This window comes from Podarcis muralis, chromosome 7 (assembly GCF_964188315.1).
Source record: "Podarcis muralis chromosome 7, rPodMur119.hap1.1, whole genome shotgun sequence".
NCBI lineage: Eukaryota > Metazoa > Chordata > Lepidosauria > Squamata > Lacertidae > Podarcis > Podarcis muralis.
In genome coordinates, this window is record NC_135661.1 from 64590996 (window position 1) to 64611347 (window position 20352).

At 42.3% G+C, this 20352-nt stretch overlaps 2 protein-coding genes and 1 long non-coding RNA gene across 6 annotated transcripts in view; 1 reads left to right on the plus strand and 2 right to left on the minus strand.

Moving 5' to 3' along the window:
- The window catches only part of LOC114601564 (uncharacterized), a 50730-nt gene extending 47196 nt beyond the window's left edge, over positions 1-3534 (minus strand). For both annotated transcript variants that reach the window (XR_013393714.1, XR_003707780.2), the window contains exon 1: positions 3353-3534. This is a non-coding gene — a long non-coding RNA (uncharacterized LOC114601564). The remainder of the gene's footprint in view (positions 1-3352) is intronic.
- Positions 3535-3560: 26 nt separating this feature from the next.
- On the plus strand, positions 3561-8295 carry SYF2 (SYF2 pre-mRNA splicing factor). Of its 2 annotated transcripts, XM_028738823.2 has the most exons (8): positions 3634-3717; positions 4376-4397; positions 4652-4759; positions 5207-5332; positions 5601-5718; positions 5838-5928; positions 7051-7149; positions 7696-8295. In XM_028738823.2, exons 2-8 carry the CDS (start codon positions 4386-4388, stop codon positions 7859-7861), a joined length of 720 nt encoding a protein of 239 aa, XP_028594656.2. In that variant the 5' UTR covers positions 3634-3717; positions 4376-4385; the 3' UTR covers positions 7862-8295. The 2 variants fall into 2 exon arrangements, with proteins under 2 accessions (XP_028594655.2, XP_028594656.2); XM_028738822.2 differs by lacking the exon at positions 4376-4397 and having other exon boundaries at positions 3561-3717.
- Positions 8296-12980: 4685 nt separating this feature from the next.
- Positions 12981-19055, minus strand: RSRP1 (arginine and serine rich protein 1). Of its 2 annotated transcripts, XM_028738818.2 has the most exons (6): positions 18718-19055; positions 17117-17175; positions 15798-16394; positions 15197-15345; positions 14693-14736; positions 12981-13030 (listed from the first exon to the last, which is right to left on the minus strand). In XM_028738818.2, exons 1-5 carry the CDS (start codon positions 18789-18791, stop codon positions 14728-14730), a joined length of 888 nt encoding a protein of 295 aa, XP_028594651.2. In that variant the 5' UTR covers positions 18792-19055; the 3' UTR covers positions 12981-13030; positions 14693-14727. The 2 variants fall into 2 exon arrangements, with proteins under 2 accessions (XP_028594651.2, XP_028594650.2); XM_028738817.2 differs by lacking the exon at positions 14693-14736.
- Positions 19056-20352: the final 1297 nt, after the last annotated feature.

Consider the following 20352-nt stretch of genomic DNA (forward strand, 5'->3'; position numbering starts at 1 on the left):
TCCAGCAATATCTGGATGGCCACAGCTTCCCCATCCCTACCATAGTTTATCATGACATCAAAATGCAGTCACTGTGTGCAAATGAACCATTTCCCAAGCAATTTCTTTCAAAGTTCCCCAGTTCACTCTGATTCTTTTATTACCCTGCTGAACCAAGCTCACAGCTAGGAAGCTTTTGTTGTAATATACAGTTACTACAGTTCATACAAGGGTGGCGCTGTGGTCTAAACCACAGAGTCTAGGGCTTGCCGATCAGAAGGTCGGCGGTTCGAATCCCCTTGACGGGGTGAGCTCCCGTTGTTCAGTCCCAGCTCCTGCCCACCTAGCAGTTCAAAAGCACGTCAAAGTGCAAGTAGATAGTTACTGCTCCGGCGGGAAGGTAAACAGCGTTTCTGTGCGCTGCTCTGGTTTGCCAGAAGCGGCTTAGTCATGCTGGCCACATGACCTGGAAGCTGTCTGCGGACAAACGCCGGCTCCCTCGGCCTATAGAGCGAGATGAGCGTGCAACCCCCGAGTTGTCTGCAACTGAACCTAACGGTCAGGGGTACCTTTACCTTTACAGTTCATACATGCCTGCATGAAAGGGTTAACCCGAGACCTGAACTCAAGTGAGTGGGTATGCAAGCTATCAGCTGCCTTTGCTCCCCCATTTCTCATTCTTTTTTCCTCTTTGTGCTTCTTGGAACAAGCAAAGAAGGAGCCATGCGGCTATGGCTCCCTGCAAGTGAACTGAATCTCTCCAAAAGGGAAATTTTATAGACTGCATTTTTGCTAACCAAAATATTGCATAATGCTTTTTGTAAGGAAGCCAAGTACCTTTCATTGGGAGTTGTTTGGAAACTTCTTCACCTTTCTTTCACTGCCAGCAGATGAAGACTTGTTTGATTTACCTTAGGGAATCTCTGTGAGTAAAGAATTCACTTATTTGGAAAGTTAAGTGTCTGTGATTTATTCTAGTCTAAGTATTTTGATGGGGAACATTTGTTTAAAGGTAGATGAGGGCAGATATAAATCTACCCAAGTTTTAATGTGCTTGGAGCAATCCCCATTGTGTAAAATTGTGTAACACTACTAGAAAAGAGTAAGGAATGTCTCTTCCAAACTTCTTTCTCCAACAGTCCCGCCCCCCCCCCCCCGCCTTCGTTTCTTCTCATCTTATTTTAATTGTAGAGCAGGAGTGGGGAACCTATGGCCCTCCAGACATTTGCTGAACTACAACGCCCATCATCCTTGACCATTGGCTGTGCTGCTTGGGGCTTATGGGAGCTGGAGTCCAATGACATCTGGAGGGCCACAGAGGTTCTTCATCCCAGTTGTTGTTGTTTAGTTGTTTAGTCATGTCCGACTCTTCGTGACCCCATGGACCAGAGCATTGCAGGCACTCCTGTCTTCCACTGCTCCCGCAGTTTGGTCAGACTCATGTTTGTAGCTTCGAGAACACTGTCCAACCATCTCGTCCTCTGTCGTCCCCTTCTCCTTGTGCCCTCCATCTTTCCCAACATCAGGTTCTTTTCCAGGGAGTCTTCTCTTCTCATGAGGTGGCCAAAGTATTGGAGCCTCAGCTTCAGGATCTGTCATTCCAGTGAGCGCTCAGGGCTGATTTCCTTAAGAATGGATAGGTTTGATCTTCTTGCAGTCAAGAGTCTCCTCTAGCACCATAATTCAAAAGCATCAATTCTTCGACGATCAGCCTTCTTTAAGGTCCAGCTCTCACTTCCAAAGAATCATTCTATATTCCCATCTTACTACAGCTATGATTGAGCTGGGTCTCTCACATCTTGTCAAAATGTTTCCCACTTCACCTTGTACAACCTTGTCAAGTCATGGTTTTCCATGGATGCTGATGTGGGTCAGCAATTAGAGGTCCTAAGGCCAAATCTGACTCATCAGCTTCAAAGCCAGAGACAAAAAAAAGTCTGTATAAGGATGCAATTACAGATATAGCAAGACTAGCAAGCAGCTCTCTTTGAGCTGCTTCCATGAAATTAGCTGCTGACCAGGAAGAGTATATTGTTGACAGGTGTCTATAAAATTACTTAATAATGGAATATATCTCATATTACCTAGTAGACAGCAGCAGTAAAACATCAACTGCAGCATCTCATACAGGAGTGATGTGGCTCTCCAGATGTTTTTGAACTACAATTACCATCACCCCTATTGGCCATGTTGATTGGGACTGATGGAACCTGGAGTTCAACAATATCTGGAGGGCCACAGATTCTCCCTCCCTGTCACTCAGGTACTGGTTTCACCTTGTTGATAAGATTGCCATGTAGACATAAATCTACCTGCCTGGTCAGAATGCCAGGCTGATGCCTATCCTCAAGAACAACAGGTTAGTAAAGTGTGAGACTGATTTCAATGAGGCTTACATTGGATACCAACCCCAAGTCTTTAAACATTTCTCCTTGGTTGACTTGTATTCATTTTCTATCTCTAGGCTGATTGATCAATAAATTAATAGGTCACTTGCTAAACAATTGATTACTAAGAGTGCTGAAGTGTGGTAGGCATACAGCATCATGTTGTCAAGTGTTATCGTGTGGATTATCTATCTCTTTTCTTGCTGTTCTTATGGGGCAACACGAATAAGGAGGCCGTTGTGGATAGGCCATAATAGTATTCCTCCAGGGTTGTTCTCCCCCTACTGTTTATTCTAATATATATTACTTGTGGCGCAATTTCCTTTACACAGAAGAGGCATTTCTCTGGTGGAAACTAAATGTTTAGAACAACATATAGATACGGAAAAGTAGTCTACTGGTTAAGTAAATATTTAGAATGACTTGTATCCAGCATACTCAGAGTAGACTCCCTGAAAAGAATGGACTTGGCTAACTTAGGTCCATTAATTTCAATAGGTCTACTCTGAGCAGAACTTAGTTGCGTATGATCTTAAATGTTCCGGTGTGTATTCTCAGAGCGACAAACCACTTTACATTTGCTCAAAATCAGAGCCGGTTTCTGGGGGAAGCACTGCACATGACCAAAGGCCAGTGTCCATTAAAAATATATATATTTTCATGAGAAAGGCAGTCTGCATCTCCTCTGAGGCACTGTGCCCTTGCTCACAGAAGAGCTTAAAAGAAAAGGTGGCCGGTCTACTTAATGATCAAATTCTATTCCATTAACTTCTGAGGATGAATATTTAGAACTATACTGCCATCCCATGTTCATTTGTAAGCATAGCTTGGCGGGGGTGGGAGGAGAATGGATTTTTATGGGTACTGGCTTTTGAGTGGGATTTAAAAAGCGAATTTAAAATTAATTCATTAAATAGGTGCTCTTGATTTGAATTACAGGAAGTGGGACTGCTGTGCCTATATGGTAACCCTGGCTTTATACATACCTTTCCTGATACAGTCCATACTCTTACGCCTTTTTTTCCTTTTTTGCTATGCTATGCAGTTCCTTCCTCAGTCTTGTGGCGGCGCTGCAGCGCAACTGCGACGAGCGGCGGCCGCTCACGAGGCCGACAGAGACTGCGCATGCGTTTCCCTAATACGTGCGCTGCCGTACCCCTCCCCTTTACTGTTTGTTCCTTTTACAGTCTAGACGTCATTAGGAGGCGTCTACGTCATTAGGAGGCGTCTACGTCATTAGGAGAGGCGGAACAGGGAGAGGGAAAAGCCAGGAAGTAGCTTCAGTGTTTACGAACACGGCAAGAGGAAGATGGCGGCGGTAGAGGATCTTGGTGTTTCTTCGCCTGGGATGGTGAGAGATGAGGCGAGGAGAGTGTTGGGGAGGAAATGGCCGACCAAGAAAGGAGAAGGATGAGGAAGCTTCATGGCTGAGGGCGCCTCTGAACCGGGGAAGGGAGAGGTTTGAGAGGAGGGGATGGTAGATAAAGGGGTCGACCTGGAGGTGAAGAAGTGCTGAGGAACCCCGAGGCAGGAGGGATGGGGAAAGCCGGATCTTTTAATCTCTCTTTTATCTCTCTTGTCACTGCTGCAGGAGGTACAGCATGGACGGGAAATGGCTCTGGCATTGTCAGGGAGGGGACATTTATTGATTTCCTTTTATAAGAGCTTATAGTCTGCGCTTCTGATTCATACAAATTACTCGGAGTAACTTAAAAATTAAAAATTACAGTGTCACCCTAAATAGAGCTGTGTGAAATAATGTTGTAGAGAATTCCAGTTTGATCTTTTCCGCAGCTTCTCTAAAAGCTTTTCCATAGCTGCCTTAATGTGGACAGCAGGAGTAGGTCTGTGTTGGGAACACTGTAATGTATGTGGCATCATGACCATTCCAAGATGCCTTGTTGCAACTGAATATGCATTGCCAGCACTGGGGGCTATTTTCATGGATTTTGCTTTTTCTTGTGCTCTTGTGTTTGGGGGGGGTCTTGATCACTTTCTCTATTTTTCAGTCTGCCTAACATGATAGGTGAGGTGTGTTATAAATATCATCATTGAGCTTTCTCTTTTGTTGTTGTTACTGCTAAGGAAGGCTTTCTAAGGACATAGCTTGAAAGCTTCTGTGGTCTTACATTGTTCTTGTGGAAATGGGCATGCTTAATGCTTTTTATATGTCTTAATATATCTTTTCCATGGTGCTGAGAGTATAACCGTTCCTTATATTCATATACTAAACACTTAATCTCAAAAGCAGATCTTTCTTTTCTAACATGTGGGTGACTTTTCAGGCTACTTCTGACACATCAGAAGAACCTGCTTCCATAACAACAGAAGAGATGGCTGCACAGAAGAGAGAGGAGCGACTTAGGAAATTCAGAGAGCTTCATTTGAAAAGGGTGAGATCTCCCATTATGGTGTTGGTGCTAACAGTTCTGGTCCCTGCTTGTTAGCTTGGAGGGAGTGCATATGTAGCAGTAAGCCAGCATGAGAATTTACAACCTAACAATTGCTTAGGGGCTCCACTAAAATGGGTTTTTAAAATGCAGGTTTGAGTCAGAAAAAAATCAGTTTGCTTTGGGAAAATTTCTGCTGCCTTAAATCAGGTGTGGGGAACCTTTAGCCCTCCAGATGTTGGTAAACTATAATTTCCAGCATCCCTGGTCATTGACCATGCTGGCTGCAGCCGATGGGAGTTTTAGATCAGCAACATATGGTGGATCAAAGATTTCTGACTTAGGGACAGCTGTCCTAGAGGGTGATCTTCTTTAGCATGTTTGTTTTACTTGTAGTAAATTAAACTCTGTTTTCTAAACATCTTTCTGGTTTCTTCTCCTTTTTAAAAGAATGAAGCCCGCAAGTTAAATCACCAGGAGGTTGTGGAGGAAGATAAAAGGCTGAAATTGCCAACAAACTGGGAAGCAAAAAAGGCACGTTTAGAATGGGAACTAAAAGTGGAGGAAAAGAAAAAGGTAAGCAGTTGTCCCTTCCCTGGCCAATGGATGTGGCCAGGTTGGTCTCCCCCTTGATGATATTCTTGCGAGGCAGGGGGCAGTCTTCTAGTGGTCCCAGGTCCTCTTACCAATGGCAGGAGCCAAAGTGCACCCCCCCTAGTAACTGTCCATGGGAGTACAGTCTTGGTTATATTTTGACATGCAGAACGCATTTAGCCTTGGGAAAGTTCACTGTGCTGAAAGAGAACCCGTTTCAAAATATCAATATGTTCTTGCTGTGTGCTAGGAGTGTGTGGCAAAAGGAGAAGATTATGAGAGAGTGAAACTGTTGGAAATCAGTGCAGAGGATGCCGAACGATTTGAGAGGAAGAGGAAGAAGAAAAATCCTGATCTTGGATTTTCTGGTAAGAAGGTGTTTGGCCCCATCTGTTCCAACCATTGAGTGTGAATAAAATCAAGAGCTTTTATTAACAAGTGACTATGTTTAGTAGTACAATAGACTTCTTCTTTTTTTACTTCATAGATTATGCAGCAGCCCAGTTACGCCAGTACCAGAGGTTGACCAGGCAGATCAGACCTGACCTGGAGAAATATGAAAAACTCAGAGAAGAAAGGTAAGTCTTATTTTGTCTGCCCCATATTATTAGTATTAGCATTATTAACACTTATTTGTTACTTACATCAAGTGTGTCAGAGTGACTTACAATTCTAAAAAGCATACAAATGCAAAAATTAATACAGCATCTTAAGAAAAGACGTAAGTGTTCTGGTACCTTGGAGAATAACTTGAAGGAGCTGGGTTCCTCCTTGTACTTCACAGAGGCCATCGGTTCCTAATGCCTTGTGAGGTAGAGGTGCAGCAGCAGACAGCAAAGAATTGCCATTTCCACTCAGTGCTGCTGCTGCTGCCGCCAGGCATGCTGTGCACCTCCACTTCTCGCAAAAGGGTAATTGGTTGCAACTGCTCTGTGAGAAAGAGCAGCAGGATCATCTGGACTTGGGTGATTGTATCAACTGGACCCTTGTGAGAAAACCTGCTGTGGCTAAATGGATAGATCCCAGCTAAGCCCCAAAAGGTCAAGGCAACTGTTTATTCTTCTTTGGCGATCACTCGTAGCCGAGTAAGATTGTCTTCCATAAACACGGTTTTAACGATGAGTCCGTAAGTGACTGTGGAGGCCAATTCTGGATCCACACGCCCTTCCACAGTGGGGACATTTGTTTCTGGGCGGCAGTTGATCATGGTGTGGATTTGCCAAGCGTGCCTTCCTCTTAGCACGTTTCTCCCTTGCGCCCTGAGTTTGAGTGTCTTCAAAGCCCATCTATACACAATGTCTGGCTACAGTTGTACCTCGTTTTGCAGCCCGGATCCATTCCGTAGCCCTAGCTGCTAGCTGAAAAGGATGCAGGGCGAAGTGCTGTGTTTGCGCGCACGCGCAGAGCAGTTTGCGCTTCTGCGCATGCGCGGAGTGCAATTTAGCACTTCTGCACAAGCAGCAAACCCGGAAGTAACCTGTTCCAGTACTTCTGGGTTTGCCGCGGACGTTCGCCTGAATGGACGCTAGACAAGGCAGACGTTCAGGGAGGTATTACTGTACTTGTTTCAGTAGGAAAATCTCTCGTCCCCATTAACTGATTAGAGATTTGCTGGGCATGAAATCTAGAAGACATGTATATTAATACTGTCAGTAATGGACTGCTTAAACTGTCTGGGTTTGTTTTTCCCCCTCATTCAGTGGTGAAGATTTATTTCCAACTTCAAATAGCCTTCTCCACGGAACTCATGTGCCATGTAAAGAAGGCGTTGATAGAATGGTTTCGGATCTTGAAAAACAGTAAGTACAAAAGCAAATGAAACATTGACTAATTACAATGTCGGAGCTTCTTAGAAGAACTTTGTGAGCATCTTGTCCTGTATGACACCCGCACCCACCCACCACACACAAACAAATGGTGAGATCTGTTTATGAAGTCCAGCTCCAGCTTCCACCCTTTTTAGCCATTCGGTTCATCCTTATGAGCAGCAAAGCTTTTTCAGTCATAGCCTCAAAACCTAGGAGGCCGTTCCATTGAAACTCCATCTGTCTCTCTGTTCTGCTTTTTTTTTTTTAAAAGACAAGTAAAAACATTTTTAAATAGTCTTTTAAAGTAGTCAGGTCTTTTAAATAGTCAGGTCTTTTAAATAGTCTCCTGCTATTTGGTTTTTTTGACAATTTGACTCTTAATTGGCTTTAATTCTGTTATTTAATTCTGTTGACTTTAATTCTTATTTAAATTTCTTTGAGCATTTGGAGCTGAAATAGTGGCGCAAAAAAAGAAAAATCGTCCTTGAACAGATGTTTGCATTAGGCACAGTCTCACTGCATTAATTTTCCTTCCAGAATCCAAAAACGTGAAAAATACAGCCGGAGACGATCATACAACGATGATGCAGATATTGACTACATTAATGAGAGAAATGCCAAGTTCAACAAGAAGGCTGAGAGGTTCTATGGGAAATATACTGCAGAGATTAAACAGAACTTGGAAAGAGGAACAGCTGTCTAAGCTAGAAAGTTCCAGAGGCAGGTTCAGCACTGTAGCCGGCCTGGTTTTTCAAAAATTCCCTAAGTGTAAAACCTGGTTTGCAAAAGCACCTTGAACTGTAAACCAAGGTAGTACGAACATTAAGCTTGTCCAAGAAGTATTGCTCAAGAACAAATCTGTCTTGAACATAAATAGGTATGTAACCATCGAAAAACCATCATTTGAATTTTGGCAGAGGACCCCTTTTCTGTTCCTTTTCATATCTTAAGTCTAGGTTCCAGCTAAAGCAAATTTGTTTCAGGGGTTGTTTTCTTAGGTATCTGAGGTTTCTGTGAAAACCACTGCCTTTGTATATGGTAAAAGGCTGCATTTTTACTCAAGCTCAAATGTAAACCTGTAAGTCGTATGTTGGTTTGATTAAATTAGTTATCCAACTATGTAAAACTTTAAAAAGATGGATTAATTTTGACTCACCAGAGCTTTCTGTTTGGCATGCGAAGCCATTTTCCAAGCCATATCCACCTGCCTGTCAACAGTTACGATTTTAGTTGATGGGCAAGAGGGCTGAATTAAATCCTCCCTTGGTTATGCACACATACAGGCGTGCAGGGAACAGGTGTCTGCAGCCAAGACAGAAAGCTGATGAGCGGGGGTCAAATCCTGCTCAGCTTGGCAGGATTCCATGCCAACACCTTCCTGATTCAGAATGCAGTTTGCAGAGAAACCCAGCTAAAAGGTTTTCCCTTTTAAGAGTATTCCAGTACAAACTTCTTCCTGCGCTTTGAAGTTCCACCTGTCAAATTTGGCCCACCAGGGGTGGGGAGATGAAAACTTTGGCCACTGGCCGAAAAGGATCCTCACCCTGTTCTTGTGGTAAATCGGGTAGTGCAGAACTTTGCCTGGTTTGCTGACTAATTGAAATGTGTGGTGGTGGTAAAGGAGCCAAGTGGTGGTACAAAGAAAAATATGAAGAGTTATGGCTGTTCTTTCCAAAGTAGGCAAATCATTTCCATAGCCCTGGCTTTGAAGCAAGTGGCAATAACTTATTCTTGAATAGCCAGACGTGGTTAGCAGGCACCAAAGCGTGATTTAACAATATGGGGTTTGTGCTTTTAGAAATGCAAAATTATGTACTGTGTATGTACCCAGTTCTCCAATATTGCTTTTGTTGAAGAACATTGGTTATTTGCCAGGATGTTCTTTCAAGTGGACAAGCAGGAGGCCCTTAGAAGACAAATGGCTTAACACCTCCCAATGCCTAGGAGCGGCAGGGACACGTGATTAAACCTTCAGTAACTGGCAACTCCCTCCAGTTTCCATGTTAACGAAAGAGCAGTTTAGAAGGATCAGAAAAAGGGAAGCCTAAGCAATGAATGAACCCCCCTAACTTGGGGGTGGGCTGCTATCCTGTGCCTCAGAAGGGAATAATGACATCATTGAAGAGGATCATGTGATACAAGTCATAAGGGGAAAATGGCACCTGGAAAAAAATGGACTGGAGGACCTCCTGCACGCCCACCAATACATAACCTGTGTTTTATTCCCTGGTATGAATGTAGGACGACTCCAGAATATAACAAGAATTGCCCAATCTCACAACAATGCCCAATAGGGCTCTTGGAGGTGGCCATGCACTCACGAAGGTTGCAGCATGTATTTGTCACACATGAATTGCCAGAAGATACCTTCCTTATAGGTGACTTGGAGAAACGGACTCACTGCTTTGTTCAGTTTTAGAACCCTGCCCAAAATCACCCTCTATGGTAGTGTACCTAAGAAAATGAATTGCCACAAAGGATGCAGAACCCTCAAACATCCCATAGCACCTTCCCAAATGTATTTCAACCCTGTTCCCATGTGTTGTCTTCCAACATGAAGTTCCAGATTCAATGTAGATAATAAAATGAGGTATTTTATTAACAAGCAAAAACCCATATATGTACAGCTGCCATCAGCTGAACTTAATCTTCCCTAACAGAACAAGATGTATCAGCAATGTATCAGCTGGGGTGCATGCAGGAGTTAAAAAAATGGAAAGGGGGTAAATGTAATAATTGGGTGTGGACAAAGGGATTTGAGAGGGAATAAGACATGAAAATGGCGTGCAAGGGTTGAAAAAATGGCAGAGGGAAAAGGGAGGTAAAGTGGTTTAACATGAAAGCAGGTGCATGAAAGGGACTGAAGAATGGGGGGGTGACTTTGTAACTGGGCAGAAGATTAAAAGGTTGTTTAGTAGTTGCAATGTGTGGACGGCAGAAGATGCAGGTTACTGTACCATGGGGATGTGTTGTGTGCAAGGAAGGGGTTACACAAAAAAGGCATGGATGTGGGTGAAAGCAGGTGTAAGGCAGGATTGTACAAGTGACTTCAATCATGGGGCTGGGAAGGGGGAAAGCAAGCTTAGCAGTTGCTTGGTGTGGGAGGGGGAAGCTCATGGGGCTTTAATGGAGGGAATGTCAGAAGGGTTGTAGAGCAGTGAACAGGGGCACAGTTCCTAGTTAATTTAATTTTGTAATAGTTGCCAGAGATGTCCGGTGCAGGCCATGTCACTAACAAGGAAGCATGAGCTCTGAAACTGAATTGGCTTTAGGAAGAAACTAAATATCTGGCCTCACTACCCATGTCATTGTGAAGACACAAGTGATCCTCAACAGATCAGTCAACTCAGACCCCATCTTTGCAAAAACTACCCAAAAGGATTACTTCAAGATGGACAGTCATACTTCAAATGGGACTGTGTTCCAGGTGACAAATTAGGTGCCTTAATGGAGAGGATGGGTTGCCAACAACTTGGGTTCCTTTATCTTCAACAGTGTGAACTAAAAACTCTAGATCAGTGTGGTCCAACACGTGGGCTGCAGGCTGCCAGGGCTCTGGAGTAGTGGTGTGAGCATGGGTGGTCCTAAGACAGCAAGCAGCTACTGCAGCAGGAGCCACCTGGCACCAAGAGGATGGGCGTCAGCTGGGCTTGGGGCAGCAAATAGTGAACAGACACAGAAGCACTGTTGGCCACTGCCCAAAGCGCCCTCACAAGAGGGCTTATTGAGCTGGGTGCTTTGGGTGGCCCCTTTGGCTGCACTGCTTATCTCCAAGGTAAATAATGGGGAGCCGTGGGAGGTGAGAGGTCACACTGGGCAAGGTGCTGGTGGAGCAGGCAGAAAAAACCATGGGGTGCTAGGTACTGTGGGGGGGAAAACCCCATTTCATTTTCTTCAGATGTGCTTTTACAAGACAGAATATAGACGAAAAGATTGTTTTTAGGAGCCAACCATAAGAAATTCCTCTTTTCCAAGTTGGTTTTGATGAAGTAATGAGACATCTCCACAATATTTAAAGATTCAGCTTCATAGCAGAATTTTGAATAAATGTTAACATTCAAAATGCTTCAGGCACAACTCAGTTAAGAGGGCATAGTTCTCCACCTTGCAAATACCAATAATTTTGCTTTGCAGTTCCAAAGCAATTTTGATTTGAAGTGGTAGTACAAAGGTTCGCCTGCTCTGTTATGCCTTTGCTTTTACTGAAGGGCCTTACTTTCCAAGGCAGCAGGCGACTCAGCCTGGATGTCGTCCAATTAAGGCAATGCTGGCTACAGTAGAGGCCTGGAAATAAACACGGCAACTCACAGCTTCCAGTAGATGGTGCTAGCATTACACAATCTCAGCCCTTGAACATTACCTTCGCTGCAGTGGATGTTCTATTTTGTATTTTGTTGACAAAGTTTACAGAAGAATCTGCCTCATTTTTAGGTACCAAAGTTACGAGGAAAAGTGCAACTTGCTCATGCCTCTTTGGCCTTGAACATCCCATTCACTTCTGTTAAGTATAATGCTCAGAAATGTCACACAATATTCAGGATAGGTTTATTTAAAAGTTTTTATTTTATACACGTAGTCCAGTTTTATGCATATTAAAAGAAAGGTGCTGCTTGTGCAAGTGATCTTATCTCTAGCTTTTAAGTCAAGTCACAAAATCTAGCTTTCTCCTTAAATGTCATACAAACTAATCACATTTAGCAATAGCAACACATCCATACAATATAGGGATTACCTAATACCTACTTTCATCTGACATAAACTTTGCCCCAACCAAACCCTTCTGCTTGAAAGGCAGTCTACTTAGATTCTACCTTAAGTTTGCATTACAACATTATAAGCCTTTGGGGCAAACTACAAAAAAACCTGAATTTATATATCTAGCACTAGGCTCTTAGCAGTTGTACTTGGAACATGCACAAGCTTAGAAGGTCATAGCTGATATTGCAAATGTTTTACTTCTAACTAAAAGTGCAACATGAGAGCAATTATGCTGGTTCCATAACAAGACAGCAGACAAAAAATATTTTAACCTTGTGCAACTGAAAATTCAAAGTTTTGCCACTTCAAGAGCACAAGTAGAATTTTCTTTGCTTATCCTTCTGCCACTTGCAAAATAAGGTGGTGTTAAGGTTAAACAGGAATGTGGGAAGCTACACAAGCCAACTGAATTACCACCAGGAGCCATAAATCACACTTTTTAAAGTGTTGACTTGAAAAGTATTAAAAGTGTAGAAAAAATAATTTTATATGTAGTACAGTAATTAAGCTACACTCACATTAAACACTAGAAGTTGCTACATGACTCACAAGGAGAAAAGTTACCCACCTGTAATTTAGTCTATTACAGCCACATGAAAAGTTATTTACAGAAATGTAAGATTCCAACCTGTAATTTCTGGACCTCTATATAACTCCCATAGTATATCTGGAAAATAAACCAAATCTCAAATTAATACAGTTTTAAGCATTCTCTATTTAAACCCTGAATTTTGAGAGGATTTCAAACCCCATAATGCCTCAACAGCTCAAACAGATCATGGGTACTGGCATGCTCTAGAGCAGTGTTTCCCAACCTTGTGCCTCCAGATGTTTTTGGCCTACAACTCCCATCATCCCTGACTAGCAAGACCAGTGGCAAGGGATGATGGGAATTGTAGGCCAAAAACAGCTGGAGGCACAAGGTTGGGAAACACTGCTCTAGAGGATGTACTTTTAGGTGAAATGTTATGGAACATAACATTTTCCTCATTCCCAACAGGAATCCATTGACCAGATGGGGTCTCTTTTTTCTTGTCTTTTCCTGAGGACAGTGTGGCTTCTTTAAAAGGAACAGTTGCTGGTTTTAGGGCCAGTGACCCTGCCACAATGCATTCTGAAAAATAAAATTAACATAAATTGTAAGATATAATCTAATTAGAACAATGTATGAAGACATATAGAGCTGCTTAAAGATCAATTTCTGTGCATACTTGATTTTTTAAAGCTCATAGGTAAGGACTAAAAAGTTCAATTCCTATTAGAGCACTCTCCACATTGCTACCTGTCCTATGCTTCTAAGCCAGGCATAGGCAAACTCTGGCCCTCCAGATGTTTGGAACTACAATTCCCGTCACCCCTAGCTAACAAGACCAGTGGTCAGGGATGATGGGAATTGTAGTTCCAAACATTTGGAGGGTCTGAGTTTGCCTATGCCTGTTCTAAGCAGATTTAAAGCTGATTTATCTGTAACTGGGATAGGGAACCAGTGGCCCTCCAGATGTGAAGATTATAACCCACATAATCCCTGTTCACTGGCTGAAACAGAATTGGGAATTAAACAGTATCTGGAGGGTCACAGTTTCTTTATCCGCACTCTTAATGTTTGTGATGTTTTACACAATCCAATTAAAATATCTAAAAATAGATCACATATCATAAATTAAATCTCCACAAAAATCCATTATCGCAATGTGCACCATATTAGTAGAGATGTAGGATTTGTTTTTCCAGACCCCTAAACCAATTCTGTCTTATTTTTATATATTTAAGTTTTCACATGCAAGGTTGGAAGCATGTTTTTATTTTGAAGGAAGTGCCACTGAACTCAGTGTACCTGCTTCTGAATAGAACTATAAACGACTCTCTTTCTCTCTATATATATACACATTCACTTTATTGATCTCAGAGGTACAAGAAAGGCAATGTCCCGCACTGTAGTACTAGTCTCAGATCCCTTTTTTAGCATTTACTGTTATTTTTTCTGGATTGTTCAAAGGGAAGGTCTATTTTAAACCCATGGCTGATTACATAGCTCATAGGAAATAACAAAATCTGTTCTAACACACTACAGCTGTAATCCTAAACTTGCACATCTGAAAATAACCTACAATAAAGCTATCAGGCTTTAAAATAAACATGGTTAGGATCAGACTCAAAGTATGCACCTTTGGTTGACACTTATCTAGACACCCCCCATTACAATTTTCCAGGGCATGTGGGGAGCCAACACATGTTGAGAAGGCTCACCACTACAACTTCCCTTTGTACTACTTGATGAAACAGAGAGTGCAACAAAAAGTGTGGGACTAACAGACTTTTCCCTGCTCTTTCCTTCATTGTGAAAACCTTTGCTGTTTTCAGAAAATATTGTGTATAACCTCATTCATTCCTTAATGCTGTGTTCACTAGATAATTTGGAAGATGAATTGATGAAGTGTAATATTATTTTATCAAAATAATTGTTACATCATTAACTCCTACATATCAGCTTCATAAAGATTAGAATATCTTGTTTGCAAGTGAAGACCGATTCGTCTGATCTTCCCCTTCACATCTGGGAGAGCTGCCAATACCATTTTATAGTTGTCTAAATTCCTGCTTAACTTAGAAATGGAACAAGCCCCTGATATTTCACAGTGAGTACCATAGGATTTCATTTGTGTAAAAGCTTTCTAATCTTCTGGAAAATGCGTAATATAATACAGCTTTTGCTAACTTGGCTTTTTATTTCCCTCCCCTAAGTTAGCTCAGCTATAGCCCACAATCACTTAGTTACCACCAGATTTTCTTCATCAGTGCTGGAGACCATATTCATGATTTCTATAAGACAGAAATAAAGCATGTAAAATGCGCTGTGTGTCCAGATAAAGAATTTCTGGGAACTTTTTGTTGCATCACAATTTGACAGGTATTAGAACACCATTTGAAATTTAACATCCTTATAAATTAGCCTTATCTGGGTCAGCAAAACGAAAGAAAAAGGACTCCAACTAGTAAATTGAAGAGCTAGTAAAATACGTAATTCATTTTATTTTTTAATTATTAGGAAATCTCAGAACATTTTCGAGGAACCCAGATGCTTAGGATTACTTGGTAACTTTACCTCAACAGGCTAAGATTTGACATCTGCCATGTGGTTTCCAAACTTGAAAAATATTAACTACATTTTGAAAATATTTTCAAATAATTATTTTCAAATGATGAAACAAGGCTAGCTCTATTTTTTCATGTAGTTTTTCAAAGCATTTAGTTTTAGCATCTGAATAACCATTTCACTTACCATAGTCTTTACACTCTCCTCATTTGGCTTTCTGCTTTCACTTTCTTTTGATATTGTACCAATTTTCAAGCTGGCTGGCAGGACCACATTGTCTGTACCCAAAGTTTTTGCTGCATTGGCCTTTGCGATTTCCAGTAGCTCTCTTTTTTCTAAAACAAATAAACAACAGCAGGTACTCAGCCCTCTAGGTGACATGGGTTTAAAATGCAATAGAAAACTAACTGAAACCACCAAAAAAGGAATTCACAATGCAAGATAAAGGGAAGTTAGTGATGACTGAGCAGAAAAGCTGAATTTATACTTGGGGGTAGGGATTATTTTCAAAGACGGTACACTAAAGAATTGAGACAGTGACTTCCCAAACACATCAAGTGATTCTACAACCAACTAAGGATTTGAACACAGGAACTGAACTGAACTGAACTGAACCAAACCACAGTAACTTCAATGTACAGCTATTCTTGGAGAAGAAATCTCTACTTCTATCAGTTAATGAAAGTACAGCAAAAGTCTCTAGACAGGACTTTTTAAACTAAGATGGGATATATTTTTTCTATAGCAAAGTTTGAAAATATCCTATAGATTGATGATCTGCCAATACCTTTTTCAGTCAAGCGAAGAGGGGTTCTACTGCGAGATCTTGATCGAGAACGGCTTCTCCAGCTTCTATAAGCCTCAGGATATATGGTTCTTCCAAATCCATAGTATCTTCGGCTTCTTGACCTGCTTCTAGAGTAAGATCTTCTATAGCATGGTCTTCCAGGAGACCTACTACGTGATCTGTATCTTGGAGGAGAGCGGCGGTATCGCCTATGGTATCTAGGATGGTATCTTTCTCGGTATTTGTAGCTACGTGATCTTGACCGGCTTCTGGAATAAGATCTTGAATACCTTCTGCACCTCCAAGAACAATTCCTTTTAGCACGTAATCTTGATCTGCTTCTTGACCTACTCCAGCTTCTGGAGGAAGAGGAAGTGCTTGAACTTGATCTTGTGGAGTAAGATGACCTACTAGATGATCTTGAAGATGATCTTCTGCTACAGCTGCTCCTTGACCTTGAACGAGACCTTTCTTTTGGTGAACTCAAAGTCAAGTCATCCATAAAGACTGTCATCTCATCTGTCTTCTTGCTAGATTTTTGCTTTTCGGTATTTTTCAAACTTGTGCCTTCTGCTTTCTGTTGCCCAGTTCCCGTTGCTTTTGGAGGGAGGAATAGATGGAAGTTTTGATTTAAAACTTCTGCTATTGTGAACTATGACAATGTCATAACTGCATAATGTTTCTTCCAAGTCAACTCGGAAGCATTATTAAAAACCTTATGTCTCAAAGATTTTAAGTGGCATGGTTCAGATCTTTCCTTTGGCAGCCATAGAACCTCCTTTCAAACAAAAATGCTTGAATTCTAGAAGGTAATGCTCCACTCACATCACAAAATGGTCAAATTAGTATTTTGAGCCACTATGGAGCTGGAGGCATTCAACTCTATACAATATGAAGCATTTAACAATCAAGATGGCTGCTGTTATATAACAGCAGCCATTTTAGTTACAACACACTGGATCTATCATACTAGGGTATAATCACTCCTGTTTCCTTATTTCTTCAAATCACTTTTGTTCTATGATCCTGCTCTCTTCATTTAATTTTATTTATTAATTTGTGTTTATTAATAATCAAAGCAAAAATATTGACTGTACTATATTACTACCACAAAGTATGAAAATTATTCCAATGCTTTAAATAAAGGAATATTTATCACTAGCAAACCATAGAGGAAAAAGGTTCTGTCTGGAGCCTTGAATCACCTAATTCAGCAAGCACCTTTGAATTGCAGACAACTAATTAAATGGGGTGGAAACATTTTAGATATAAAACATAATCAGACAAACACTAAACATACATTCCCATAAGCAACATACCAATAGGTGCTGAAAAACTCTCATTCTGCTCAGGACTTCCATGGTTCTGCTGTGGATTCCTATGAACAAGAGTTGCAACCATTCAGTCAGTTCTTTTTAAAATAAATTTTATTAGAATTTAAGAAGAGCTACAATATTATCTTTCAGTCTGTTCTACAGAAAAAATAATACTTTCTCAGGTCCTTTCCCCTGCAATATGGGCATAATACTGAGGGACGTTGTACTATGAATTTGATGCACTTTCATCATACTCAAAGTGTTAGGATTCAGTTACTAGTCTTTTTCTAAGCATTTTTACTCTCATCTTCAACAGTGCTTACTCCGAGATAAAACGTCATCTCTACTGTTCATCACACACACTGTATAATTTTACTTTCTCCAAAAGCCTCCTTAACAGAAAGCAGATTTTACTGGGCTTTTCAAAAAAGGACTCATGGTGCACAGTATGCAAGTGCCTAAAAAATAGCACAATCCTCCCAATGCCAACCACCACTAAACCCTGCTGATTTCCAAGGAAGCATTCTCAAGACTGCTTTGGACATTTATTTTTGGGAAACATACATGGGATTTGGCTGTTTCTGACAGCTTATTGTTCTAATTTAGGGGGATATGGAAAAGCTAGACTGCCCTTGTGACCTCTCATGGTAGTTTACACAAAAGACACCTTTGTTCAAAAACATGCTTGACAGCATAAATTACTACTTTACTTCAAGCAGTAGGGGATAGTGTACAAATTAGTTATTAGGTGTAATCCAACGCGTGCACTCCCCCCCCCCCCATCTCACTTAAAGCTGGCAGCCTTTTCCCAAGCCCTTTATTACCTTCTGCGAAGTGCCACACCCGTGAACAATACATAGTAGGAAGTGAGCCCCACCAAAGGAAACAGGGCTTTGCTTACTTCTGAAATAATCATGGGCACGACTGCATTGCTTGCATACAAAGAGACGAGAGTTTCCTGCCTGCCTCCAAAGATCTTACAATCTCAAAACGGATTATGGGAAAGGGAAGCAACAGACGGGGGGGGGGGGGCGCCAAGGACAGGAAGGAATAACCCTGAACAACTACAATTACTTTATTGGTTTTGTTTGGCTACAATTCCGAACAAGTTAAAGAAATGCCACACCACAAAAGCGAGTTTGGAAGCACCACAATCCGACGAGGATACTCTTCGTACACCTACAGAAGCTTCACTTTAAAAAAAATAAATTACCTAACAGGGCTGTCATGAGCATATCAGCCTTACCCTTCCTCCCACCAATAATAGGTTTATTTGTTACGGGTTTTTCCTCTCCCCCCCCCCACCTCCTGCCCTTCAAGTAGCTCTGGATGGCAAACTCGAGTCTCCTCCGTTCTGTCCTCGCAGCTGCCCAGTGAGATGGGTCAATCCGATGCCAACCCGTGTCAGCCTGTACCTCCCCCCTCGGGAAGAGGCCAATATTGACCTGCTTCTCTCTCTCGCAGGAGCAAGGAAGCCTTAAGAAAGCTCGTGTTAGCAGCCGCACTGCCTCCAGAGTCTCCTTCAATTACCCCCGCTTCGCCTCACAGCCTTTAGTTCTCCCCTCCCCGCGCGAAAATAGAGGGGAAAAACGCTTCAGACTCACTGGTACCAGGCGGATGGGCCCTGGCTTTGTGGTGGTGCCTGAGGGGAGAGCCCACCTTCGTTGGTAATCGCCATGACCGGAAGAAGGAAACGAAGGGAAGGTGCCGAAAGAACAAAAATACGCTCGGAAATCTCCACAAAAAGCCGGGGCTGGTAATAAAGCTCGCTCGGTTTTCTCTCAAATATGTCGTCAGACACCTTTTAATTTTTTTTAAAAAAAATCACAGAGACGTCCCCCGAACAACAAACCGCGTTAAAATCGCACCACAGTCAACAGCCGCCGCCAGGTCGACCGGCTTGTTATGGCGCCCGAGACCAACTGAAATGGCGCAGAAGCTTCCAGATCCTCAACCGACGATGGGAGGGGGCAGGAGGAGGAGGGATTACAGTATGTGTTTGTAACGTAACATTGGCGCTAGTGCGCAAGCGCAGTTCGGAATTGAGGGTAGGGCATAGAACACTGGGCGGTAGCCCTAGAGACCAGGAGGCGCCTCCTCCGCCCGAAGCATCCATGGGACAGTTAACTGGGCTATATTACAGGGTTGTCGTAAGGCGCCTTCAGCCTCATCTCGGATCTGCGCGCTTTACTTTGGTTGCACATTATCCTGGTCAGAAGCCATATCGAACATGGGCCTTACTTCCGAGTGAGCATGTATGCGCTTGTGCTGCACACTTCAGTTTCCGGCCTCTATATTATACAATACATATCGAAATTGTGTTTTTTAGGTTATAAATCTCCCAGCTCGGATGGCTCGCCTTCATACGAGAATTAGACTCCTGGATTAGCCGGGATGCCTATATTCTTGTCTCCACGATCGGGGGAAGTAATGCTTCGGAATACCAGTTGCTGAAATAACAGGATGTTGGACTAGATGGGCCGTTGGCCTGATCCAACAGGCTCTTCTGATGTTAGCTTAATGATGGTAGACAAGAGAAAAGCTACGTTCTGTTTTGCGATGTTAATGTAATAAATACATTTAGTGGTTAACTGCATCCTTCCGCGACCCTGAGCAAACTTGTCCGGAGTGCTATTTTCACACTTTAAAATTCAGCTTTTTCCCCAAACACACACCTAGGCATGAATGTATACCCGCTCCTCCTGTGCATCTGCATGATTACTGTTCTGGCTCGATTCAGATATTATTTATTTTCATATTTTACTGGCAGAACGCTGGTTTTTTAGTTGGAAGACCTGAGTTTGAAAGATCGTGAACTTTTAATTATACCCCTTTGGGGCGGGGGAAAAGATGCTGGTATCAGATCGTGCACGATTAAGCCCTGGCTTTACCCCCCGAATGAACAATGCTCGCGTGCGCGCGCGCACAGACACCATTCTTGTCCCCGGTTTATATAAGTGCACGAGCGAGCCTTCGCTGCGCGGTCAACGTTTCAAAACGTTAAAACCCCAATAAAGCAAGTTTGCTCATTTATTATTCTGCATGATTGCGAGTTTTGAAAAGTAAAACGTTAATAAATATACACTTCTGTTTTTTAAAGCAATGCCGCCTTCCCATTTGGAATCAAGCGCAACCAGCTCCAAGACGCTAACATTTTCTACCATGAAGGGCATCAGTGCGCATGAGCGGACTTAGCTGCTCCATTTTTTTGTACGAGCCCAGCCATTCGCTTCGCAGCG